Source organism: Phascolarctos cinereus, unplaced genomic scaffold (assembly GCF_003287225.1).
Source record: "Phascolarctos cinereus isolate Bilbo 61053 unplaced genomic scaffold, phaCin_HiC Scaffold_3;HRSCAF=262, whole genome shotgun sequence".
Taxonomy (NCBI): domain Eukaryota; kingdom Metazoa; phylum Chordata; class Mammalia; order Diprotodontia; family Phascolarctidae; genus Phascolarctos; species Phascolarctos cinereus.
The window spans coordinates 189,897,006-189,921,026 of NW_027555736.1; the positions used below are offsets into that span (position 1 = coordinate 189,897,006).

The 24,021-nt window shown below is 42.7% G+C and overlaps 1 protein-coding gene across 3 annotated transcripts in view; it reads left to right on the top strand.

Moving 5' to 3' along the window:
* SORD (sorbitol dehydrogenase) overlaps positions 1-24,021 on the top strand; it is a 98,665-nt gene that overhangs the window by 68,991 nt on the left and 5,653 nt on the right. For all 3 annotated transcript variants that reach the window (XM_021009292.2, XM_021009291.2, XM_078151386.1), the window contains 5 exons: positions 3,161-3,325; positions 7,802-7,961; positions 16,988-17,106; positions 18,643-18,708; positions 19,617-19,792. In XM_021009292.2, the coding sequence (XP_020864951.1) occupies positions 3,175-3,325; positions 7,802-7,961; positions 16,988-17,106; positions 18,643-18,708; positions 19,617-19,792 (672 nt within the window). In that variant the 5' untranslated portion in view covers positions 3,161-3,174. The remainder of the gene's footprint in view (positions 1-3,160; positions 3,326-7,801; positions 7,962-16,987; positions 17,107-18,642; positions 18,709-19,616; positions 19,793-24,021) is intronic.

Below are 24,021 nucleotides of genomic sequence, written 5' to 3' on the forward strand. Positions count from 1 at the left end.
TTGGGGAGGTCAGAGAGATTGAATAGACAATGGCAATAGATAATGGAGGGAATAGGAAGGCAGAAGTTTGAAAGGCATCTGTACAAAATCAAAGTGGGGGGGCAGCTAAGTAGGATAGTGAATAGAGCACAGGCCCTGAAGTCAGGAAAACCTGAGTTCAAATCTGACCTCAGACACATAACACTTACTAGCTATGTGACTTTGGGAAGTCACTTAACCCCATTGCCTAACCCCCCCCCAAAAAAAAAACACAGATAGCTGCTTTGGGGCAGCTAGGTGGCACAGCGGATAGAGCACCGGCCCTGAAGTCAGGAAGACCTGAGTTCAAATCCGGACTCAGACCAAACACTTGACATTTCCTAGCTGCGTGACCCTGGACAAGTCACTTAACCCCAATTGCCTAAAAGCAAAAAAACCAAAACAAAACAAAAACCAAAATCAAGGTGGGGCTAGGACTTTCAAAAGGAGATAAAGGAAGGCCTTTCTGGGGCCTTATAGACAAAAGGGAGCCTAAGGCTTTCAAAGGGAGATGAGGGGAGTTGATTAGGAAATTTGAAGGAGCCAGATTCTATTCAGGGCAAGGGTCGAAGGTGCATCTGAATAAGATCTAAAGGTAAGCTAGGGCTTTCAAGGGAGATGAGAATCTGGGGCCTGTGAGTCAGATTCCCTTTGGGGCAAAGTGTGAAGATCTTGGCTTGGGCCCCGCCCCTATCAGCGGTACCAGGTCCTGCCTGAAAGAATTCAACTCAAATCTTCTTCAGCCAGAGGAAAAGTTTATTAGTGATAAAACATATAGGCCAGGTGATGCCCGTAAGGATGAGCGGGCATGAGAGGTTCTCAGCCTTTTGAGCTTGAGATTCTCAGCCCCGAATGAGGGCTTATATCTTATATACTTTTGGGTGACCAGGGAAGGGTCTGGGAAAAGGATCAGGGGAAAGGGTCTGGGTGAGGATTCCCAGAGATTGGAATGTCTAAGAGATTGAATAGACAATGGGAATAGATAATGAAGGAACTGAAAGGAATCTGAATGAGATTAAAAGGTAGGCTAAGGCTTTCAAAGGGAGATGAGGGGCTGGGGCCTGTAGACAAGGGGATCCAGATTCCCTTTGGGGCAAGGGGCGAAGACCTTGGCTTGGGCCACACCCCATCAGTGGCATCTGGAGAGACAGGACCTGGATTTGAATACTACTAAATCTGCCACATGTAGTGTGACTTTGAACAAGTCCCTTAACTTCTCTGATCAGAGTTTATGTAAGATGAAGGGGCTGGAGTTGATGGTCCCTATGGTCCTTTCCAGCTCTAAAACTATGAGCCTCTGAGTTTTTCCACACATAGTAGGCCCTTAGTAAATGTTTGTTGAATTGAGCTGAGAAAAACCAAGACACTTTAAATTCAGAAGAATGGATCTAAGTGTCGGCACTTTCTTAACTTTGGTTTGAGAACTGAAAGCTAGTAAAGTTCAGCCACACCCAGTCCATTCTTGTAATTTGTGGTGTGGCTGTTCACTTAAGGAGATTCAGCAATACAAAGCAGACATTCTTCCTTTCTGTTCTCCCAACATTCTCAAAATAAACCAGAGCTTTTCCTGGGGAGATTTTTTTTGTAATGTATATGTTTTACTTTAATCCTAACTTAAGTCTGAAGCAAAACTAGGCATTCTATAACACAGTTTTTCCCAAGATTAAAACAAGAACATTAATAATGCAGTAGAACCTCATTATTTTAGACTAATTAGAGAGAAGGGTAGTCAGAATTAGTGGAGGGTCTGAATTGCAAAGTATTTTTTAAAAGAAATGCCATTTTATTACTTTTAAGTAGAGATAGTAACTCACATTAATGGCTCACAAAAGGGTGCTAAATAGGGCATGTACCAAATCTAATAGAGAGATAAGGATTGCTGATAATTAACACATTAATTGTTTGAAAACAATTACTGGCAGATAGTTCCTTCTCTTAAATCATTTAAACCTTTCCCTCAGCATGTTCTATTAATTTTCTTGTATAGACTGCCCCCCACCCCCCAAGAAAAAATGAAGTCCTCCCAATTCCTGAGATTTTGTTGGGGTGTGTGTTGGGGGCGGGGGAAGCAAAAGAGGGTCCTTAAATCCTGACTGATTATATTTAAGGATTCTCCTTTGAAGTGCTTTCTACTCTGTAGCCAAAACATCTTGCCTATTTCTCAAACTATCCTCAAATGGGAATTCAGTAAATCAATCAGAGAATGACAATGTATTAGGTTCCTACATGTACCAGGCATGGTGTAGAGACCAAAATGAAACAAACCCTCAAGGAGTTTATGTTTCACTGGGGAGAAAACTTGTACATATATTTAATTCAGTAAACTTTTATTTCATGCCAGGGAGTGTGCTAAGTGCTGGGGATACCAAAAAGAAAAGGGAACAAAAAAAGGCAAAAGACAGTCCCTGGAGCAGCCAGGTGTCAAAGTAGCTAGAGTGCCAGGCCTGGAGTCAGGAAGACTTATCTTCCTGAGTTCAAACCAGATTTGACCCCAGGCAAGTCCCTTAATCTTGTTTGCCTCATTTTCCTCCGGTAAAATGAGCTGGAGAAGAAAATGACAAATCACTCCAGTGTCTTTACCAAGAAAACCCCAAAATAGGTCAGAAAGAGTCAAGTACAACTCAACCACAAGAAGAAGAAATGCAAATTAAGGAGGTTGGAGTACTTTGCTATGCAAACTTCCCTTAAATAAATCCTGTGTAGCTTGTAAAAAAGGTAGATAATACCTGTAATTACTGATAATAGTGGTATAACTAATACCAATACAGATAATGCCAATAAATTACTGGGAACTGAATAAAGTTGTTATGATGGTGGTTGTGGCTATACCGTTCTTTTCAGGATGGAAAACCAGGTAGCTCCAGCACGGCATGAGTGATGTGGGTTTGTTGGTATTACAAATGGGGTCACAAAGAGCCAGACCTGACTGAACAAAACATGATGCTGTCAAGGAGCTTACAAGCTAATGAATTTACAAATAAATATATTTACAGAATAAATACTTCAAGTAAAAATTTGGGGGTGGATGGGTTGGGGAGGGCATGAATATCAGGAGGATAGAGGAAAAGCTTGAAAGCCCTTAAAAAGAAAGGCTCTTATGCATTTCAGAGTCTTTCATATGTCTTCCTTTCCTTTTCCCCAGAGGTGCTGCTGAAAATGCATTCAGTTGGAATCTGCGGCTCTGATGTCCATTACTGGCAGCATGGTCGGATTGGAGACTTTGTGGTTAAAAAGCCAATGGTGCTGGGACATGAAGCCTCAGGAACTGTGGTAAAGGTGGGATCATCAGTAAAGCACCTTGTTCCAGGTGAGCGGACTCCTTTGCCAGTCAATCAGTAACTGTTTGGGGAGTCTTCTTACTGGCCCACAGGTCTGAAAGGGACCTAGCCAGGGAGGTCATTTTGTTTTGCCCCCTCCATTCACTATAAAGGAAGTGGGGCCTTTCCTAATATTCAGAGAATCATAGGGCCATAGATCTGTCGCTGAAAGAGACCTCAGCATTTAGTTCAACCCCCTTATTTTACAGACAAACTATGAACTAGAGTCTAAATGACTTGCCCAAAGTGTCCCACACAGCGAGGACTGAGGATTGTAGCTCAGGTTCTTTGTGTCCAAGTCCCAAGCTCTTTCTCCTACATCAGACTGTCTCCTACTGCTTCTCCTGTGCCCAGGAACCAGGAACTGGACAGTAGGAGGACCTCTAAACTCCTCCCTAGTACACTTAATCGAGAGAAGGAAACCTCACCAGCAGGATTCTGGGGCTCTCTCTGGGATGTCTTATTATAGCTGTTGGTTTTGATTAATGTTCCATTTTATTGGCAAAGAGGCCTCTATAAAATCATGTGGTGGAATCTGTTGGAATCCACCGCTTACTCACATACTCAGCTCATTCCATGAAGTTCCTGGAGTCAAATTAAGCATATAGAAGTTGACCAAGGCAGGTAGATGTGATTGAACTCTGGAAGGTGTTAGAGCTCTATCAGATGTATCAAACTCTTAGCCCATGTGACTAGCAAAACTCCCTAATGCAGCCTGAATCTGATTAAAATGGAATTGGGAAATGTGTAACAAAATAAATAACAATAAAATAAACCATAGATAATATTATGGTTTTCTAAGTCAATATGCAGCCCTCAGGGATCAGATCCTATTTGAGTTTGACACTGCTGGTGTCAGTCATCTGAGAATGTTCCCTGAGAAGGGTCTTCTTTCATCAACACGTTTTTTTTAAGCATCTGCTTCATGTCAGGTACTAGTTACTTGTGAGACAGTGGTAGAGAAAAGTTCATTGAATTTGGAGTCAGAAGACCTGAGTTTAAATCCCAGTTTAATTTCTTGCCACCTTTGTGACCTTAGGTGAGTGACTGAGCTGCTCCTTCCTCAGTTTCCTCATCTGTAAAATAAGGGGAGTCACACTAGATGATCTTTAAACTGTCTTCCTGTGGTCTTATGAATTACTCTGCAGGATTATTACAAGTGAATTGTGCAAAGGTTTGCATATCATAGCAACGGATTTTGGCACTCCTTAATTACAGGATAAAAGTCTGTACCTAGGGTTATATTTTTTTTATTGTTGATATAACTTTTTATTGATGTAAAAACCTTTTATTGGTATAACTTTTTACTTCTATAAAAACAAGAAATGTTCAGTGCTGTTTCCAGTATCCTCTTGACGTGTTTCCAGTCTGGCTGGAGAGATAAGACATATGTTTACGTGCCTGTCTGTATACACATGTATCTCTGTATATATGTGTTCATTTTATTGTTAGTTAGTTGTTCAGTCATGAATGGACTCTTAAGAGTTCTGCGCTGCAGTGGGCTATGACAGTTGTGTCCCCACTAAGTTTGGTATCGATTTGGTGAACCCCTGGGAGTGGGGACTACTGGGGTACTGCCGAAGGAAGGGTGAACCAGAGGCCCAGGCTAGAAATAGAGCATGTCAGAGCTTCAATATAACTCAGTGGTGGGGTCTGGCCAACAAATAACCCTAGACTTCTAGCTTGGGTGAGGTATATTATGTATAGGAGATTTGAGTATTGTGTATTTACACATATATACACATATATACACATATACATAGACACGCATGTGTATGTGTGTGTGTGTCTATCTAGTATATACATAATTATTTGCAGGATGTCTTCCAGTTAGAGTGTGAGGTCCTTGAGGACAGGAAATGTTTTGACCTTTCTTTGTTATCTCCAAAGCTTAGCTCAGTGCCTGGCAAATAGTAGGTGCTTAATAAATGCTCATTGATCTGACTTGATTGATCTAGACTCTTCTTATATACATGTCCTTTCTATGTATGTCCAAACTCTTTGATGATCTTCTGGGGCCCACAATAAGGTGAATGAATTAATCCATTAGAAATTTAATTCAGTCATCTTAACTGAATAATTTGTCCCCATTTTCCTGCTGAGGGCTATTTTTGTCAGACTGTTCATAAACTGCATATTATTGATTGTCTGTCCAGTCTCGACTTGTAGGTCTTTCCTTGGAGTTACACCACGAGTCTTCTTGTACCTTCTGTGGGCAGATTCTGTTTGGCGGCTGTGTGGTTCTGGGCAGCCAAAAATGGAGGCTTCACATCTTAGCTATGTGGTATGGAGCTCTGGCAGGAGGCCCGCTTCCCCCAGGGCTTTCTAGGCCATCATCTGATGGCTGCTATGAGTCTCACCCTGAGTTTAGTTGGGGTTTAAATCTGCTTGGTTTTGTGTGTACCTTTATTAGTGGACAACAATACCTGTAACAACAAACTTACCTTCTCCTCCTCTGCCAAACGTCTATTTTCTGCAGATGGCTGATTATCCATTTGACAGATTTCTATGTAATTTAGAGCCCTTTTCTACCTTGTTCTGACCTGCTCAGCCCAGCGCTGCTAACTAACAGTTGTGCTGGGTTGGGAAGGGGGTTAGGATTAGGCACTAGGCTGAGTACATGTTGTGTTTTCAATCTTCTCTAAAGCCAAATACACATAGCACCTGGATTATCCTTTCCTTTAAATCATGCATGCCTCATTCTTGCCCTCTATTAGCACAGAGAGGAGATTTATTTTTTCACCAATTAAGAAATGCCCTTGTAATGAGCAAGGATACTCAGGATCATGGGATTTCAGAGCTAGAAGGATACCTACATCAGAGATCTAGAGTTGGAAGGGCAGCATATAGTCCAACCCTTTCCCTTGATAGAAAGAGGAAACTGAGGCTCAGAGACAAATGGCTTAACTAAGCAATCTCTTAATGACCTGCCTAAGGTCACACGGGTAATAAGCAATCAGAAAACATTTATTAAGCTCTTGATGTGCACTAGGCTCTGTGCTAAGCACTAATAAATGGCAGAATTGGGATTTGAACTCAGGTCCCAAAACTCCAAAGGGGTCAACAGCTAGGTGGCATAGGGGATAGAACATTGTGCCTAGAATCACAAAGATTTGAGTTCAAATCTAGTCTCAGACACTTACTTAGCTATATGACTCTGGGTAAATCTGGGAAAATCATTTCACCTCCATTTGCCTCGACTGTAAAATGGGGACAAGGGGCAGTTAGGTGGTGCAGTGGATAGAGTGCCAGGCCTGGAGTCAGGAAGATTCATCCTCAGGAATTCAAATCCGGCCTTAGACACTTACTAGCTATGGACCCTGGGCAAGTCACTTAATCCCGTTTGCCTCTGTCTCCTCATCTGTAAAATGAGTGGGAGAAGGAAAAGGCAAACCACTTCTATATCTTTGCCAAGAAAATTCCAAATGGGGTCACTAAGATTTGGACATGACTGAAAAATATCTGAACAACAACAATAAAATGGGAATAAAAATAGCACTTACCTTTTAGGATTGTTGTGAGGATCAGATGAGATAATGTTTGTAAATAACTTAGCACAGTGCCTGGCACATAGTAGGTGCTTAATAAGTCCTTCCTTCCTTCCTTCCTTCCTTTCACCCATTCTTCCACTATACCATGGTGCCTCCCAGACAGGTTTGAAGATAATGTGATCTAACCTCTTTATTTTATAGATGAAGAAACAGACTATAGAGGTGATTTGTTTAGACCAGTCACATAACCTCATCTTTAAAACAAAGAGGGGAGTATACTAGGTGTCATTGGAGGTCCCTTCTAGCTCTTGACCTGAGATATCAGTGTCACACAAGTAATAATGTGCAAAGCCAGGTTGCAGAACCATGATCCTAGGTTCTCTTATGACTAGTGTGGGGCTCTTTCCATTGTTCCCCAGTCTTGAGTGACTTTACCCCCTGTTTTCAGGACAGGCAAGCCATAAACTCCAGGCCCCTGATACTGCCATCATTTCCTTGAGACAGGGTCACTTTGTCCTTTGAATAGGGAGGAACATTGAGCCTTACTGTTTTCCCTAAGCTTGGTGGCAATCTTGGCCAGTGGGGGCCCTCTTTGTTAGTTGGTGAAAGGCATGATAAGTGATCTTTATAGAAATCAACAAAAAGGGCTCTCTTTCCTATAGAAGGAGGCTGTGTCCCAAATTCACTGACAGCGTGAATCCATGGCAGGATTTCTTTGGCTTGCTTAGATTGAACCTAATGACAGAGATGCGCGCCAGCCTCCTGGGGGAGATACAGTCCAGGTTTTCTCATTGCAGTGCCTGCCGATGAATATTCATCCCTCCACGTCTGTGCCTGCTATTTAGCCCAGGTAATGGGTCTCCCTCTGATCACAGAGAACAAAGAATCAAGAGCAAGGCCCCAGGGCCCATGTGTCAGCCGGAGCTGCTGCTCACTGACCTTGTGTATTGAAAGCTGCTTGTTTTCTTCTTCCAGGTGACAGGGTTGCCATTGAGCCAGGTGTTCCCCGAGAATTCGATGAATTTTGTAAGATTGGCAGGTACAATCTGTCCCCTACCATCTTTTTCTGTGCTACGCCCCCTGACGATGGGAACCTCTGCAGGTTTTACATTCACAACGCGGATTTCTGCTACAAGTTAGTACCATTACACCTTAAAGACTCACTATTCCTCCACTTAACAGAAATCTCTTGGCTTGCACTTGTGTTTTGCTGGGTAGGAGTAGGAGGGAGTAAGAGAAGATAATTTTTTGTCACCTGTTTGGAGATTCTTCCACATTCTCCTCTTTCCCCCATCCCCCAACACAATTTCCAGCATGTTTTTGACATTCTGGTAGGAATGCCCTCCCTGCTAGCAACAAGGTCAAAACTGACCCTGATCCCCTAACCCCCACCTCAACAGGGGAGGGTCCCGTTGGCATAATCACAATGTTCATTGGTTGGTCTTGTACTTTTATCTGGTTTTCCATAGCACTTTTGCTTTCAAGTAGAAAATAATGGCAGAAATCACTCACTCCTTTCCTAGGGAGGAATTCGATCACAGAATGCTTAGTAAGAACTTAGTCATAGTTTGTATTTCATTAACAAGATGACTTCAGGTGAAACTATCTGAAAAAAGTTCTTGTTGAAAACTTGTTCCTTGGAATATGAGCCGTAAGCCAAGTTGTCCTGTATATCAGTGGACTTGAGGTGCTTAGTAGGGAGGAGGGTGATACAGAGAGATCGTGTTCAAGACACTGATTGAAAGCCAGTGTACGAGATAACTCCAAAAGACTCATGATGGAAATTGCTATCCATACCCAGAAAAAGAACTGCCGAGTCTGAATGCAGATGGAAACATACTATTTGCTCTCTTTCTCCTTTGTTGTTTTGTTTTGTTGCTTCATTCTCATGGTTCCTCCCATTTGTTCTAATTGTTCTTTACATCGTGACTAATGGGAAAATATGCTTAACATGAACAGCCTATTCGGACTGTATGCTGTCTTGAGGGAGGGGTGGGGGGGGAGGGGGGGAGCATGGAACAGGGAGAAAATTGAAAACTCAGAATCTTATGGAAGTGAATATTGAAAACTAAAATTAATTATCAAAAAAGAAAGAAAGCCAGTGTACAGAGAACTTTAAGACTAGGAAAGTTTAAGAAAATTTTTTTCATTTACCACTACTGTAAGAAATAAGTGTTTGTTTAAAAATAAACCAAAATGGGGCTTGCTCTGCTTGTCATAGAACAGACTGTTCCCAAACTAGAACAAATCTTAGGTTTTATTTCAGTCCCCTCATTTTATAGCTGAAGAAACTGAAGCCCAGTAAGATCCATTTTATTTGCCCATAGTTAACTTAGGGGACTTGGATATGGGTCTCTGACCTGCTAGAACAGTAGTCATATCTAGTGCCAACACTGGCTCTTTGTTAAACTTTCTGTCTTTCCATCCCTCTTTCCAAGGCCCCCAGCCTCATTTGGATGAGGCTTGTCAATGGAATTCATCCGCAGACAAAAGTAACTTGCCATTGGCCTCTTGGAAGCCCTCTGTTCCAGCTCTGAAGTTCCTCAGTTCTCTGATTTGAGTGTTAACCACGGATGCAGTTCTGTAGATCTGAATTTGAGTCCCCTACAGAGCAGCCTCTAAAGCCACAAATCTCTTTACATGCTTAAACCTCACCTGGCTTTAGGAGAAAATAGGTTATGTGTGCAGAGACCATGGAACCTAAGTGGAATGTCTGGCATGTGACAAGAGGCCCCTAAATAAGTGGAGGCTGCTTCCTGTAAGAACTGATGGCTTTTCTAGGCAGTGTTCAAGTCTAGCTTCAAAAGAGAGAACATTGTTTGTAGCAGTGAGTAGTCACTAGTATGGATGGCAGAGAAATCGGCATTAGAACCAGAGAAGGTCCTTTCCTTGGTACTCCCATTCTGGTCTGGAGATGCAGTATGGTCAAGCCGAACGATCCATAGACCTGGAATTGGGGGCGTTGGACAGTTGAGTGTGCATCTCAGAACCTCAGTTATCTCCATTGTAACGTGGGGACTTGTAGACCTGCACAACCTCATTAGAACCAGATTCATGAGACACAGTGTGGTAGAGCAGCAGCAGAGACCTGACCGTGACCAGGATTCAAATCTTGCCTTCAGCCTTTTCCAGCTCTTTGGCCACGAAGGGGTTGCTTGGCCTCCCTGAGACTCAGTTTCCTCACCTGTAAAATAGGGATGATAAAACTGTAGTACCTACCTTATAGCATGGTGAGAATGAAATGAAATCATATAGCAAACACACTCTATAAAGTTTATGTGTGGTGTGTATGATGTGTGTCTCAGATTTGTAGGGTGTGATGTGTTTATGGCGTGTGTGATGTTTGTTGTGTTTGTGTGAAATGGGTATGGGGTGTGTGTGATGTTTGTGAGGTGTGTGTGTATGTGATGTGCCTGGTGTTTGTGTGGTGTATGGTACATGGGGTATTTTTGTGATATGTGGGGTATATGTGGCATTTCTGTGATATATGTGTATGTTGTGTGTGGTGTGGTCTCTGTGTGGTGTTTGTGTGCTGTGTGGGTAAGTGTGATATTTGTGAGGTGTGTGTATGTGATATGTAGGGTGTGTGGTGTATGTGGTATTTCTGTGGTATGGGTGTTATTTGGTGTGTTGTGTGGTATGTATGTGTGGTGTTTGTGCTATTTGTGTGCTGTATGGATGTGTGTGCGGTGTTTATGTGGTGTGAAGGGAATGGGGATGGAATGTATGATATGTACGTGATGGGTGGGATCCAGACCTGTGATTTTGTCGGTGTAGGGAGCTTCCTGGGGTTGAAGCTCCTTGTACTGATCTAACTCATTAGTCAGGACTTCTTAGGGTACTGAGAGGATAAGAAGCTAGTTTACGATACAGGCAGAGTTTGAACCCTGGGCTTCCCGTCTCCAAGACTGGCTCTCTATCCATTCTCTGAGGCTGGCTCTCTTCCCACTACTCTACACTGCCCCTCCTCCCCCACTGTTATTATAAGAGCTACAAGGAAAATTGCTGCAGTTGGATTTATTAAATTCATTAAGTGCCCGTGATGGAGAAGGTATTGTGTTAGGTGACGAGGCTACACAGGCAAAATGAAAACCAGTCTCTGCCATGGAGGAGTTCCCATTCAGCTGAGTGTATGCTGTGTGTATCCAGGTAAGGAAATGCAAAGGGACTGAAGGGGGATCGGAGAAGGACTTCATGGAGGTGGTGACACCTGGGCCTGGAGGGGCCTGGGAGAGTCTAGTCTTGGGAGACAGCTTAGGCAGAAGACACAGAAGTGGGCGATAGAATGTTGAGTTCGAGGAACCACTAAGAGTGTGGTTTGGCTGTAACAGAACAATTAAGAGTAACGTGCGATAAAGCTAGAAAGATATTGAAGCCAGATTGCTGGGTGTCTTAATGGCAGGGTTGAAGAGTTTGTAGTTTATCCTAGAGGTAATAGGGAGCCCTTGAAAGCTTTTGAGGAGTAGTACATGGACATGGCCCAACCCGTGCATTATTCAGAAGATTGTTTTTAGCAGTTGTGTGGAGGGTGGACTAGAGAAGGAAGAAACTGGAATCGGGAAGACCGATCAGGAAGTTATTGCAATAGCCTAGACAGGAAATGATGGAGACTTGGACTAAAGTGTCCTCCCCTTTGTGGTCAGAGGGGATGGATTTGAGTGAGTGATTGGCTATAGGCTGTAAAGGGGAAAAGAAGAGGCAAGGATGACAGTGAGGCTATGAATTTGACTGACTGGGGGGATCATCATGGCTTTAGATTATAAGGGACTTGGGAGATCAGCTAGTCTAACTCCTTCTTCTTACAGTTGAGGAAAATATGAGAGAGTTAATCAGGGACAAATAGAAGATTGCTGTGGTAGCAGTGAGGGTCCAGTTGGCATGACTGGGTGACTTCCTCTGCTGGTGGTGGTCAGCACCATGAGAAGAAAAGGCAGATGGCGGAGATCACCCAGAACTGAAGATTGGTAGAGAGTGACTAGCAGTGAGCCAAAGAGGCGAGGGGATCCAGAGCAGAGGGCAAGGGAGCATTGGATTCGGAAGAAATGGGTGTCCCGTCTGGCTAGCTATGTGACCTCAAGCAGTTTACAAAGTCTCTGTTCCTGTTTCCTCTCCCATAAAATAGGCATAAAAATACATGCCTTCTTCGCCTTTTCGTCGGGCTGAGGGAAACCTCAAATTAGGTAATCTGTTTGAAGTGCTGTAAAGGTTTAACAGCGTGACCGTGAAGGTTTGAGGGAATTCAGCAAGCATTGAGTTAATTGCCTACTGTCTTCTGGTTTAGATCACCATAAATCAAGAAGCATTTACGGAATACCTGTGCTAAGTGCTGAGAATACCAAAACAAAACGAAAAAACCAAGTCTCTCTAAAAACAACAACAACGATGGACAAACAAACCGGTCTCTGCTCTCAAAGAGCTCACAGTCTAATGGGGGAAACGACATGCCAACAACTATTACAAACATGTTAGAGATATACAGGCTGCATTAGACAGAATCTCCAAGGGATGGCACTGAGATTAAGCTTGCCAAAGCAGGGACTTTGGCTAAGGCTGAAGGAAGCTGAGAAAACCAGGAAGCAGAGATGAAGAGGGTGGGCAGCCAGTGAAAATGCAGCGTCCTGTGTGAGGAACAGCAAGGAGGCCAGGCTCACTGGATCCCAGAGGAAGTGGAAGGAATTGAAGGGGTGAGAAGACTAGACAGATAGGAAGGGGCAAAGTGGGAAGGGATTTAAATACTAAACACAAGATCTGACATTTAGTCCCGGAGGTGACAGGGAGCAGCCAGAGTTTATTGAGTGTGTAGGGGTGGATGACGTGGTCAGATCAGTGCTTTATGAAGGTCGTTTGATAGCTGGGTGGTGGATGGACTGAAGTGGGAAGAGACTTGAGGCCAGGAGAGGAGCTAGCAGAATATTGCAGTAGTCGAGAAGGGAGGCGATGAGCAGACAAGGCCTCTCCCCTTGTGGAACTTGGAGCATAAAGCAGGACTTAAGCTCCTTCTCAGCAGAATGTTTGTAGGATTATAAAGTTAGAGCCAGAAGGAGCCCTAAAGGTCAAAATAGTCCAGCGCTCTCCTTTTACAGGTGAGAAATCTGAATCTCTGAAAGGTTAAATGATTTGCCTGAGGTCACGTGGGTAGTAAATGGCAGAGTGGGGATTCCGACTCAAGCTTGGTGCTTGAGATTGGTGATCTTTCCATTGGACCAAAATTTTTTCTTTTTCAAACTTTTATCTCCCTAGCTCTGTGCCTTGGGCCTAGAAAGTACTTAACAGATGTCTATTGACTTGAATAGAATCCTCCAATAATAAAGAGAAATTGTTGCAAGGTGAAGGAAAAAAGAGGAGGGCAATAGATAGTTGAACTCGTCAACTATAGGGTCAAGACTCAAGACAACAAAAAGGAAGTCTAGAACAGGGCTGATGAATTGGGAGAACAGAGAGATTGTGAGTTTGCAGTCCTCAGGAAAGAAGAAAGGGCTTAGGAGGTGGAACAAGGAGAGATGAAAGGATAGGAGCTTATGGGTGGAACAGAGAATTTCAGAGTTTCAGGTCATGGATGTGGCACGGTTAGAGCGATCCCTTATAATAAAGAATAAGAAAGTGGGGGAAAAAACTCCCCAGGTCAGCAAAACTAACCAATGTCTGAGGAAAAAAGGTGGGTGTATACAATGTTCTACACCCATAAACTCCTGCCTCTGCAAAGAAACAGAGGGAGGAGATAAAATGTTGTTTTTTTTTTTTAAACAGTTCCAAAGCCTTTCCTCTCTCCCCTTCCTTTCTTAGGAGGGACTCTTTCCACTTGTCCTTTTCTGATGCAGAAATAGCAGTGACCCAGAAATGTCAGAGGTGTCTATGAAAGTAATCTGACTCAAGTGTAATATGGGAGCCCAGTAAGCAAGAGGGACCTATTCCACAGTGGAGTCTGTATCAGGGAAGTGTTTGCTTAGGTCATGACACTGGTGTTTCTTGGAGTACTTCCATCCTTTCAGATGGGTCCTGACTTGTCCCATACACCATCAACCCAGCCCTAAGCCTGCACCCTGCTTTCCACCACAGCTTTATTGTCATGCTACTCACTTTGGTTTTTATGCTTCCTTCTTCCCCCTCCGTGCTGGTTTCTTCATTCTGAACTCTTCTGCCCCCTTACCCTGTTCTCTGAGCCGTCTTGGTGATACCATCAGGTTTTTTCATTTGCATGGCTGGGTGGTTCCTAGAATGTTGGAGATGGAAAGGAAATTAGAATATAAAATGCTAGAATTTAGAATGTAGAATGTTGAAGCAGGAAAGGATCTTAGAATACAGAAAGTTAAAATGTAGAACATAAATCACACCCCAGCTAGAAAGGACCTTAGGGCAAAGAGTACTGGAACATAAAACGCAATCATAATAATAATAATACTATCTCATGTTTCTGTAAGGACTTAGAATTGACAGTATGATTTCCTCATACCACACCTGTAAGATAGATAGTTCAAATACTATTGTCTGCATTTTAGAGATAAAGAAAAATGAGGCTCAGAGAAATTATGGGATGGTAGGGCTAGGCCTTGAACTCAGATCTGCCGGTTCTTAGTGCAGCTCATAAAATATTAGCGTTGGAAGGGACCTCAGTGATCACCTTGTGGGTCGATTGATCGTCCTCACCTGAGTGATGAGAAGACTGAAGGCCCATTAGGGAACTGCTAAAGTTGCACAGCTCATTAATGGCAGAGCTGAGGCTAGAACCCAGGTCTCCTGATTCTTAGTCTGTGGTTCTTTCCAGTTCATCATGTTGCCTCTCCCATATTGTGTTTATTGATGTCGAACTTAAGTTTAAGGAAGGACCTATTTGAGCAAAAGAAAGATGAATCAGAATGCCGTATGTCTCACATAATCTTCCTTTCCCACCCCCTAATACCCTATTCCCTTGATGTTTTCACTCTTTAGATCAGTATAGGGTAGATTATAAGGGTATTTCAGGCCTGACCTGTGGTCACTTGACTTAGCATGGAAAAAGCCTTCGACATCAGCCTATGATACAAGACAGTCTTTTACTCTGCTCTGGACATTTTCTCTTGTCTCTTGCCAATAGAACGCACTCCTTTATCTCCCACCTCCAGATTTCCCAGGCTTCCTTCAAGCCCCGGCTGAAATTCTACCTTCTACACAGAGCCTTTCCTGATCCCTCTTAATTCTAGTACCTTCCCTCTGTTGATTATTTCCAATTTATCTTGTATATAGCTTGTTTTCACACAGTTATTTGTTTTCCCCATTAGATTGTGAGCTCCTTTAGAGTGGGGCATCTCATTTACATTTCTTTATATCAGCAGCACCCCAACAGAAGTTCCTGGCATATAGTAGGTTCATATTTATTAACTGGTTTATTGACTGACTGAGCAAGCTCCCCCCTTTGAAGTATCAGCTTGTGTGTCTGAGAAGGAGAAAAAGAAAAATTGATTTTCCAGGTAACGGAATAGTCTGGGGGTAGTTTTTTTGTTTTTGTTTTTATATTCTGGACTGCCTTCCCTGAATTCTGGTTTGGGGTTTTTAAGCATCCTTGGTTCAGGGGAAACAAGATGAATCCAATCCATTTGGACAAACCTTTATTAAGTGCACACTGTGTGCCAAGACGTATAGCGGCAACGATCAGAACTCATTGTGGGCAGGATCCAAAACTGGGTAAGAGAAGGAGAGAAGACAAACGAGTAGAAAAGAGAGAGAAAAGCAGCAAAGAATAGTGATTTATAATAATAGCCCAAATTTATATAGCACTTGGCAGTTTACAAAGTGCTTTCCATATGTTCCCTTGCTTGATCATCACAGCAACACTGGGAGGTAGAGAATACATTATTATTATCCCGAGTTGACAGATGAGGAAACTGAGGCACAGGTGATTGCAACAAGCTGGCTTGGTTAGTCAGTGACAAAGCTGGAAGTACAACCCACATCCTGTGGCTCGAAATCTACCTTCCCTCTCTCCCTGTCCTGGTGATGGGTTGGCAGCCAGATGCTCCCTTGGTCTGCCTTTACTGGGTTGTAATCCATATGAGTTTACGCTGTCTTTACCTCCAGCTTGGAAAGTGATTATTGTTCTTAAAATCCTTAAAGAACCTCTGCTGACCGCCATGATTGTATCTTTCAGAGCCTAAAAAGGTAGAGTTTGATGAATGTGTGGCCAAATCACTGTGACTGATTTTTCTTCTCAAATCTCAAAGGAGATAATGTTTGTGGAGCATTTGGCACAGTGCCTCGCACACAGTAGGTGCTTAAGAAATGCATGTCTTCTCCCCCAAACTTTTTTTCTAAGTTGGAGAAGGGAGATAAAGATGGCAATTTTAAACAGAGAATAACAAGGCCATAACTTTGGAACTAGAGGTGAACCTCAGAGGGCCTCTAGCCCCAACTCCCTCATTTTACAGATGAGGAAAATTAAGGTCTAGAGAGGTAAAATGATTTGTCAAAGTCACACAGAAAGAGGCAGAGCTGAGGTTCAAATTTAGGTCCTCCGACTTCAAGTCCACACTATAATAGGGACTTCCCCATTAGAATGGGAATTCCTTGTGCTGTTTCATTCTCTGTGTCTGTGTCTTCACTGAAGTGCCTGGCACAGAGTACGTGCTTAAGAAATGCTTGTCAGTTAATGTTTTGATTGATTGCCAGTGCACAATCCTGCCTGCGTAAGATACTGCTTGAAACTTCAAAGAAAAAGAAAACCTAAACAAAGTGATAAATACGTTCTTACAGAAGTTTATAGTCTAAGGAAAAGATAATTTACATGTGGAAAGAGGCATCTTACCCATATGCCAAGAGTTGAGGTGGAAGTAGAGACTGGGTGCTTTGGCTAGTTAGTTTTTTACTCTAATGAAAATAGCATGATGGATTTGGTATGGCAAAGGACACTGTCTTTTCACCTCTCTAATGTTCGGGGTATTTTGCTTAATCAACTGCCGAAAAGTCATAGCATACACTTGTAGATGTGACCATTGTGTGGGATTGTTCTGCCAAAAAACAGCTAGGCCTCTTGCTTCTGAAATGAATCATCCCATTTACTTTAGAAGGCCTGCATTTTCAACAAAAAACAAATCGAGTACACTATTCCCAGGGCAATTGCAGCTGGTTTTATCTGTGAAAAAGGAGATTCTGTTCTTGAGCCCTAAGTGTTTGTGTCTTCTGGTCCTACAGACTCCCTCACAACGTCACCTTTGAGGAAGGGGCCCTTGTTGAGCCACTTTCTGTGGGGATCTATGCCTGTCGGAGAGGTGAAGTCACTCTGGGAAGCAGGGTCCTTGTATGTGGAGCAGGTATGTAATAGACTTGGTCCCAGATTTTGTTATATGCTACCTTCACCCCCAACTTTAAGTATGGACACTCTCCTCCTCCAGCTTCCAAGTTGTGATTGATTCTGGTTTGGTTCTTGGTAGAACAAACTGTGAATTGGGCTTTGGGGGGGTAGGGGTGGGGGGAAGACCACACTGAGAAAGGAGAATAGAGTCTTCCTAAAGAGATCTGGCCCTGGGCAAAATTGCAGTGAAGTAAGTACAGTTTGTCTCTGATGTTCTTCCAACCCCACCTTTCCTAAATCCTTCACCCTATTTCAGGAGCTCTTTGTGCATGCCTAGTGCTTCCATATTTCCTCTGGCTTCCCAGAAACAACCTTTTTAGTGCCTTCTTGGCTCTGAAATGAGCTCCACTCAGCTCCCTTCCATCAAAACTTAACAGTCCTATGGGCTGTTTCCTCAGGACTTTGCTCTCTGCTAGGTAAAAATGGGTGATAATAAGTCAATATAATAATCTGATAAACTAATCTCTGATAATGTGTTAAGTAGCTAATATGTAACCACTCCAATAGCATATATTATTTTACCCAGTTAAAAATATATTTTAAAATATCTTAAGGAGTGATGCCATGCTGAGAATTTTGGAGAAATATTTTTGAATGCTGGGTAGTTAACTAAGGGTGTGAGTCTTAAGACCATAGCAGGCCAAGGAAACTCAGGTGACCTAGCTAAATAATGATAATGATGTTAATGGCAATTATAATTTAAAAATTGACTGATTTGGCCCTCAGTGGATCCATTAGTTTGTGAATCTTCTACTTGGGAAGATTTCATTGGTTCTAGAGGGGCAGCTAGGTGGTGCAGTGGATAGAGTTCCAGGCCTGGAAGACTCATATTCCTGAGTTCAAATCTAGCCTCAGACTCCTATTAGCTGTGGGACCCTGGGAAAAGTCACTTAACCCTGTCTGCCTCAGTTTCCTTATCTGTAAAATGAGCTGGAGAAGGAAATAGTAAATCACTCCAGTATCTTTGCCAAGAAAACCCCAAATGGAGTCATGAAGAGTCAGACATGACTGAAAAAAAAAAACTGAACAAGAGTAGGTCCTTGAGGAGTGGTTTGGGGGAGTGAGCAAACATATTCTGAACCTTCTAAGACCTCTCTAGAAACTGCTAGAAAACCTAAGGGAGGTCTTGAATTAACCTGATCCGCTCTTGAAGCCTCTTTGGTATTTGGAAATGTCTTAAAACAGCCTTCACCAAGTGGTTAGAAATGTTGTATGCCTTGGAAAATGGAAAGAGCAGTAACTCTAGAGAGGACCTTGATTAAATTCTGGTTCTGCTTTAACTGTCTATATGACCTTGGGCAAGTCATTTAACCTTCTTAATCTTTTAGATGAGAGGATTGGACTAGATGGCCTTAGATCTTTTTTAAGCTCTAAACCTATGATCCTTTGATTCTTATGAGAAAATAGAAAATAGCCATCTGCCCTTATCAGGTACATATTTCATGCATGTTAGGCATTCCTAACATTTGTAACAAAAAATTTCTATTTTGTTTAGGACCAATTGGAATGGTCACTTTGCTGATAGCTAAAGCAATGGGTGCATCTCAAGTGATAGTAACTGGTAAGACCTCTTTTTCTCTGTCTCTCTTTCCTTAAAACATGTTTGATGGGAGGGAAGCTGTCTGTCACCTTGTGGGCAGTGATTATAATAGCAGACATGTACATGGGTTGGGCTGTATTCTTTTGCTTTCCACCTTGACTGTGATTTTTGAGGCAGGCCAGGCAAGGCCCAGTGTCAGCCCTTCTCGCTTCACTGCATGAGTGTTGTTGAAGGTGGGAGCTTTTCCTTCTGTGACAATCCCCGCTGGCTATGTGGCTACCTTTGCCCTAAGAGCCATGGCTGGCTGTGACCATGCTCTGTTTCAAGTAGTGTCAGAGCTGCCCTGTTAGAATGTAGGTTCCTTGAGGGCAGGTACTGTTTTAACCTTCCCTTCTATCCCTAGCACTTAGCTTAGTGCCTGACATGTATGCAGTAAATCCTTAACATTAGAAGGGCCAGGTGTGCCAATTGGCACACAAAATTTCTTTTGAAAATACTTTTACTGTAATTTATTATAATTTCTCCTATCTATGCAAATGTATTTCAAATACAAGTAATTACAAACAAATATGATGTTACTTGGGGGAAAATGTTTCATCCCACTGTATTTTCTTTGCCTTATGGATAAAAAAAGCATTGTATCAGTTTAGTCCTTTGAGATATTCGTATATTTTGATCTTCCTGTTAATAAATGGTTAAGGTTGATAAGGGGTGTGTGTGTGTGTGTGTGTGTGTGTGTGTGTGTGTGTGTGTGGGGGGGAAGAAAGGAAAAGAGAGAGAGAGAGAGAACACATGATTAAGGATTTAGAATACTCTTATGAAAGCTGCTCAGATTCTGAGAAGGAAGACTTTTGTTCTACCCTCTCCCTTTCTCTCTATCCATCTTTTTGGTTTCGTTGTTTGATCAGGCTACTTTTGTTTAACCTCAGATATGATCAGCTCTCGACTGGAAAAAGCCAAAGAATGTGGGGCCACTTGGACCCTCCAGGTCAATAAGGAGGGCCCTCAGGAAATTGCCAGTAAGATAGAAAGTCTCCTTGGAAACAAACCAGATATCACCATCGAATGTACTGGAGCGCAACCTTGTATCCAGACCGGCATCTATGTGAGTTTTCTTCTGCTTAGTGAATAATAAGTTGATCTTGTTTCAGCAGAAAATGAACAACAATTTTTTCATTGCTCCGTGTAGTTAACAAGACGCTACGTGCAGCTGATTTGCAGGTAGTGTGGTATAGTGAAGAGCTCATCAACAAGAGGTATGGAGGCCTGCTTTCTTGTCTGGTTCCATCACTGACTTGTTGTGGGCTATGGCTTTACCAATATATTGGTTGACCCAAAAGGCCCTCAGTTACCCTCTCTGGATTTTAGTTTATTTACCTGTAAAATAGGGACAATAACATCTGCCCTGCTTAAATCACAGGGTTGTTAGGAAGAGCAAGTGAGACGAAACTGTTCTTGTCTTCTCTTTTTTATGTTGTCATAGCTATCCCCAGTATCTTTCCGTTCCTCCCCTTCACAAAGAGCCATTCCATAAAACAAATACTATTTTTAAAGACATACAAATCAATACAACTGATTGATACATTGAAAAAATGTAAAAGCATGTAAAATGTAGAACACCCTGTGGACCTCTCACCTCCATGAAGCAGTGCTGTGGGGGCGTCTGTTCATATATCTTAATTCAAGCCCAGCTGGATCTTTATAATTTTATTATTCACTTTTGATTTTTTTGGTGTGTGGTTGTTCCTTCCATTTACATTGCTGTAGTTACTGTTTATATTGTGTTCTTGGCTCTGCTCCCTTCACTGTGCATTGTTCCTGTAGATCTTTCTGCGCTGCTCTGTATTCACCACAATCATCATTTCTTATAGTACAGTAATGTTTCATTATATTCATTTACCACTGGATGGGCATCTGCTTTGTTTCTAATCCTTTGCTGTCACAGAAAGTGCTGCTATAAATGTTTCGGTGTATATAAGAAATTTCTTCTTATCAGTAACTTCCTTGAGATGTAAGCCCAGAAGTGGAGCTTTTGGTTCAAAGGACATAGACATTTTAGTAACTTTATTGGCATGATTTCAAATTGCTTATGATTTCACAGCTCTCCCAACAATGTATTAGTGTGCCTATTATTTCACAACCCCTCCAACATTGCCATTTTTTGCCATTTTTGTCGATTTTGGGGGTGTGAGAGGAAACCTCAGGGTTGTTTTGATTTGCATTTCCCTTTTTTTAATTAATTTATTTTGAATTATCAACAATCACTTCCATAAGCTTTTTTTTGTTTGTTTTAGGCAGTTGGGGTTAAGTGACTTGCCCAGGGTCACACAGCTAGTGCGTGTCAAGTGTTTGGTCCAAAGCCGGATTTGAACTCAGGTGCTCCTGAGTTCAGGGCCAGCACTCTATCCACTGCGCCACCTAGCTGCCCCTTCCATAAGCTTTTGAGTTTTAAATTTTTCTCCCCCTTCCTTTCCACTTCCCTCCCCAAGACAGCACGCAATCTGATATAGGCTCTACATATACATTCCTATTAAACATATTTTCACCTTAGTGATGTTGTAAGTAAGAATTAGAACCAATAGGAGGAACCACCAGAAAGAGGAAACAAAACACGACAGAAGAAAAAAAATAGCAGATAGTATGCTTCAATCTGCATTCAAAGTCCATATTTCTTTCTTTGAATGTGGATAGTATTTTCCGTCATGAGGCCTTTGGAGATGTCTTAGATCCTTGTATTGCAGAGAAGGGTTGAGTCTATCAATATTATCATCACGCAATGTGGCTTTTACTGTGTACAACGTTCTCCTGGTTCTGCTCACTTCACTCAGCATCAGACCATATGAGTCTTTCCAGTTTTTTCCAAAGTCGGCCTGTTCATCATTTCTTTTTTTTTTCTTTTTTTGATTTTATTAATTTATTTTGATTTATCAACAATCACTTCCATATGCTTTTGAGTTGAAAATTTTTCTCCCCCTTCCTCCCCCACCACCGTCCCCAAGACGGTGCACAATCTGATATAGGCTTTACATTTACATACCCATTAAACATTTTCACACTGGTGAAGTTGTTCATCATTTCTTGTAGCACAATAGTATTCCATGCATTTCTCTTATTATTAGCATTGGAACATTCTTTCTTTTGGTTGGGAATACAAGATTCTTTTTCTAACACATACTAGCTGTGTGGCCTGGAGGAGGCCATTCAACCTCTCCATGCTATGGACAACTCTCTAAGATTGCAAGTTTCAGGAGCTGCTAATCTTCAACAATGAAGAGGGTGTCTCCACACTGGGAGCTCCCCTCCCCAAGAATAATTATGATAATGTTCCAGAATGTATAAAGTATGATAGAAGCATGGGGCATTGTTATCATTTAACAGAACAAAGCCCTTTTTGGAGGGCTAAGAGAGCATCAGAGGAGCCAAGGAAACCAAGACTTGGCTCAGGGATGGATAGGACCTTCCACCCCTCCCTATCTCATTTTGTTCAGGGAAGTTGCTCTCCATGACTGTTCAGTGTAAGATCACACCCAGCAAGTCTTCCACAGTGAGTCATGAAAATCAGACTTCTCCAAACATCTGTTAGTTGGCTGAAAAACTTCTTCCTGGACTTGGACTAAATGAGAATCCAAAGACTTCCTTGTCTTGAGGGCCACCAGTGGAAATGAGCAAGGCCTCTAGGAGTACTGGGTTTAATCTATGGCCACACAACAGGGTCTGGGTGGGGAAGGAGGAAAGGAAGAAAGAAAGAGGAAAAAGCACGGAAAGTGGAAAAGAAGGGGCAAAAAGGAAAATTGGGGCATAGGGAGGAAATTGTGGAAAGAGAAAGACTATGGAAAGGCCTGTGGTGAAGGGTCGAGGGTAGGTGACAGCTTTGGATGCCTCAGGCATCATTCACAGGCATCCCTGAGAAACCTTGGACTCTGGGCTGTCTTCTGGGAGCTGGCACTTCCTTCTTCCGTCTCTGAGTCACAGAGCTGTTCTAGAGAAACCTAACATCCCCAGGAAGAAACTGCTTTATCTACGTGAGGTGGGCAGGGCGGCTACCTTTTCTGGCATAGGAGGGGTTTAAGCTTGCACTAGCAGTGCATTTCACCTGGACTAAATTGGGCCAGACCATGCCTTGGTTTGTCAGATACGTTAGCTTGGTAATGACCTATCCATCATCATCGTCATCATCATCATCATCCCTAACATTTATGTAGTGTTTACTATGTGCTAGGCACTGTGTTAAGAGAGAGATTTTAACCACTTTACAATTATTATCTTGTTTAATCTTCACATCAACCCTGGGAGGTAGGTGCTATTTTATCTTCATTTTACAGATGGGGAAACTGAGACAACAGAGGTGAAGTGACTTGCCTAGGGTCACACAGATAGTGAGTGTCTTAAGCTAGACCTGAACTCAGACCTTCCTGACTCCAGACCAGGTGCTCTAGCCATTTGGTAAATAGCTATGGAGCATATATGAGACACAGTATTTTGTAGGAGCCTACCCCTCAAGGAACCTGAACAGTCTGCTCCCAGCTACCATATTCTTCGAGAGACGGTATCCAAACGAAGTCCTTTCTCCCTACTCGTAGGTCATTTGGCAGCATTTGGCATTTTCAGCTGCTGGCAGGATGATGGGTGGGCTATTAATTTGGCATCACCAGTCCCTCAGACGGAGAACCTCCTGTTTGAGTGACGTCAAGAACAGAGCCGGCATGCATGACAGACAACCCAGAATGCTGTGGCCAGCTCATTGCCAGTGGGTAGGGTGAGGTGGAGGCAGCGTGCCCAAGGGCCAAGATGGATCTCTTTTAGAAACACTTCCCTACCAGGCAGTGACTAGATAATGCTCAACAGGCAGAGGTGACCTGTGCGAGAAGAGCCACATTGATGTCATCTCCTTCCCCTGGCCTTGTTGAAAAGTCACACCCACAGAACGAAGGTTGGAGCTGCCCCAGCATTCCTCGGTCTGTGGACAACAAACACTGAGACCTGCCATTGTGATGGCCGTCTGTGGTATTGCCCTTCCCTGAAGTGAGGGGTGAAGTAGAGAGGAGGAAGCATTGACAGGGAAAATGAAGATTTTTTTTTCTTTTGGAATTTCTCAACTAAGAAGTTTCTTTTACTCATTCACGTTTGAACCTGGAGAACCTTCTATTCCAAGAAGGCCGTCCCAGCCCTTGGTGCAACATTTCCTCCTTCACTTTAATCTCACATAAAGAAGTGGCCCCACGCTCTGCCCAGAATGACCCCTCCACGTGCTGCCTTGATCTCATTTCCTGACAACTTCTCCAGCAAATTGCCTTTATGATCATCTCTTCTCTCTCTCTCTCTCTCTCTCTCTCT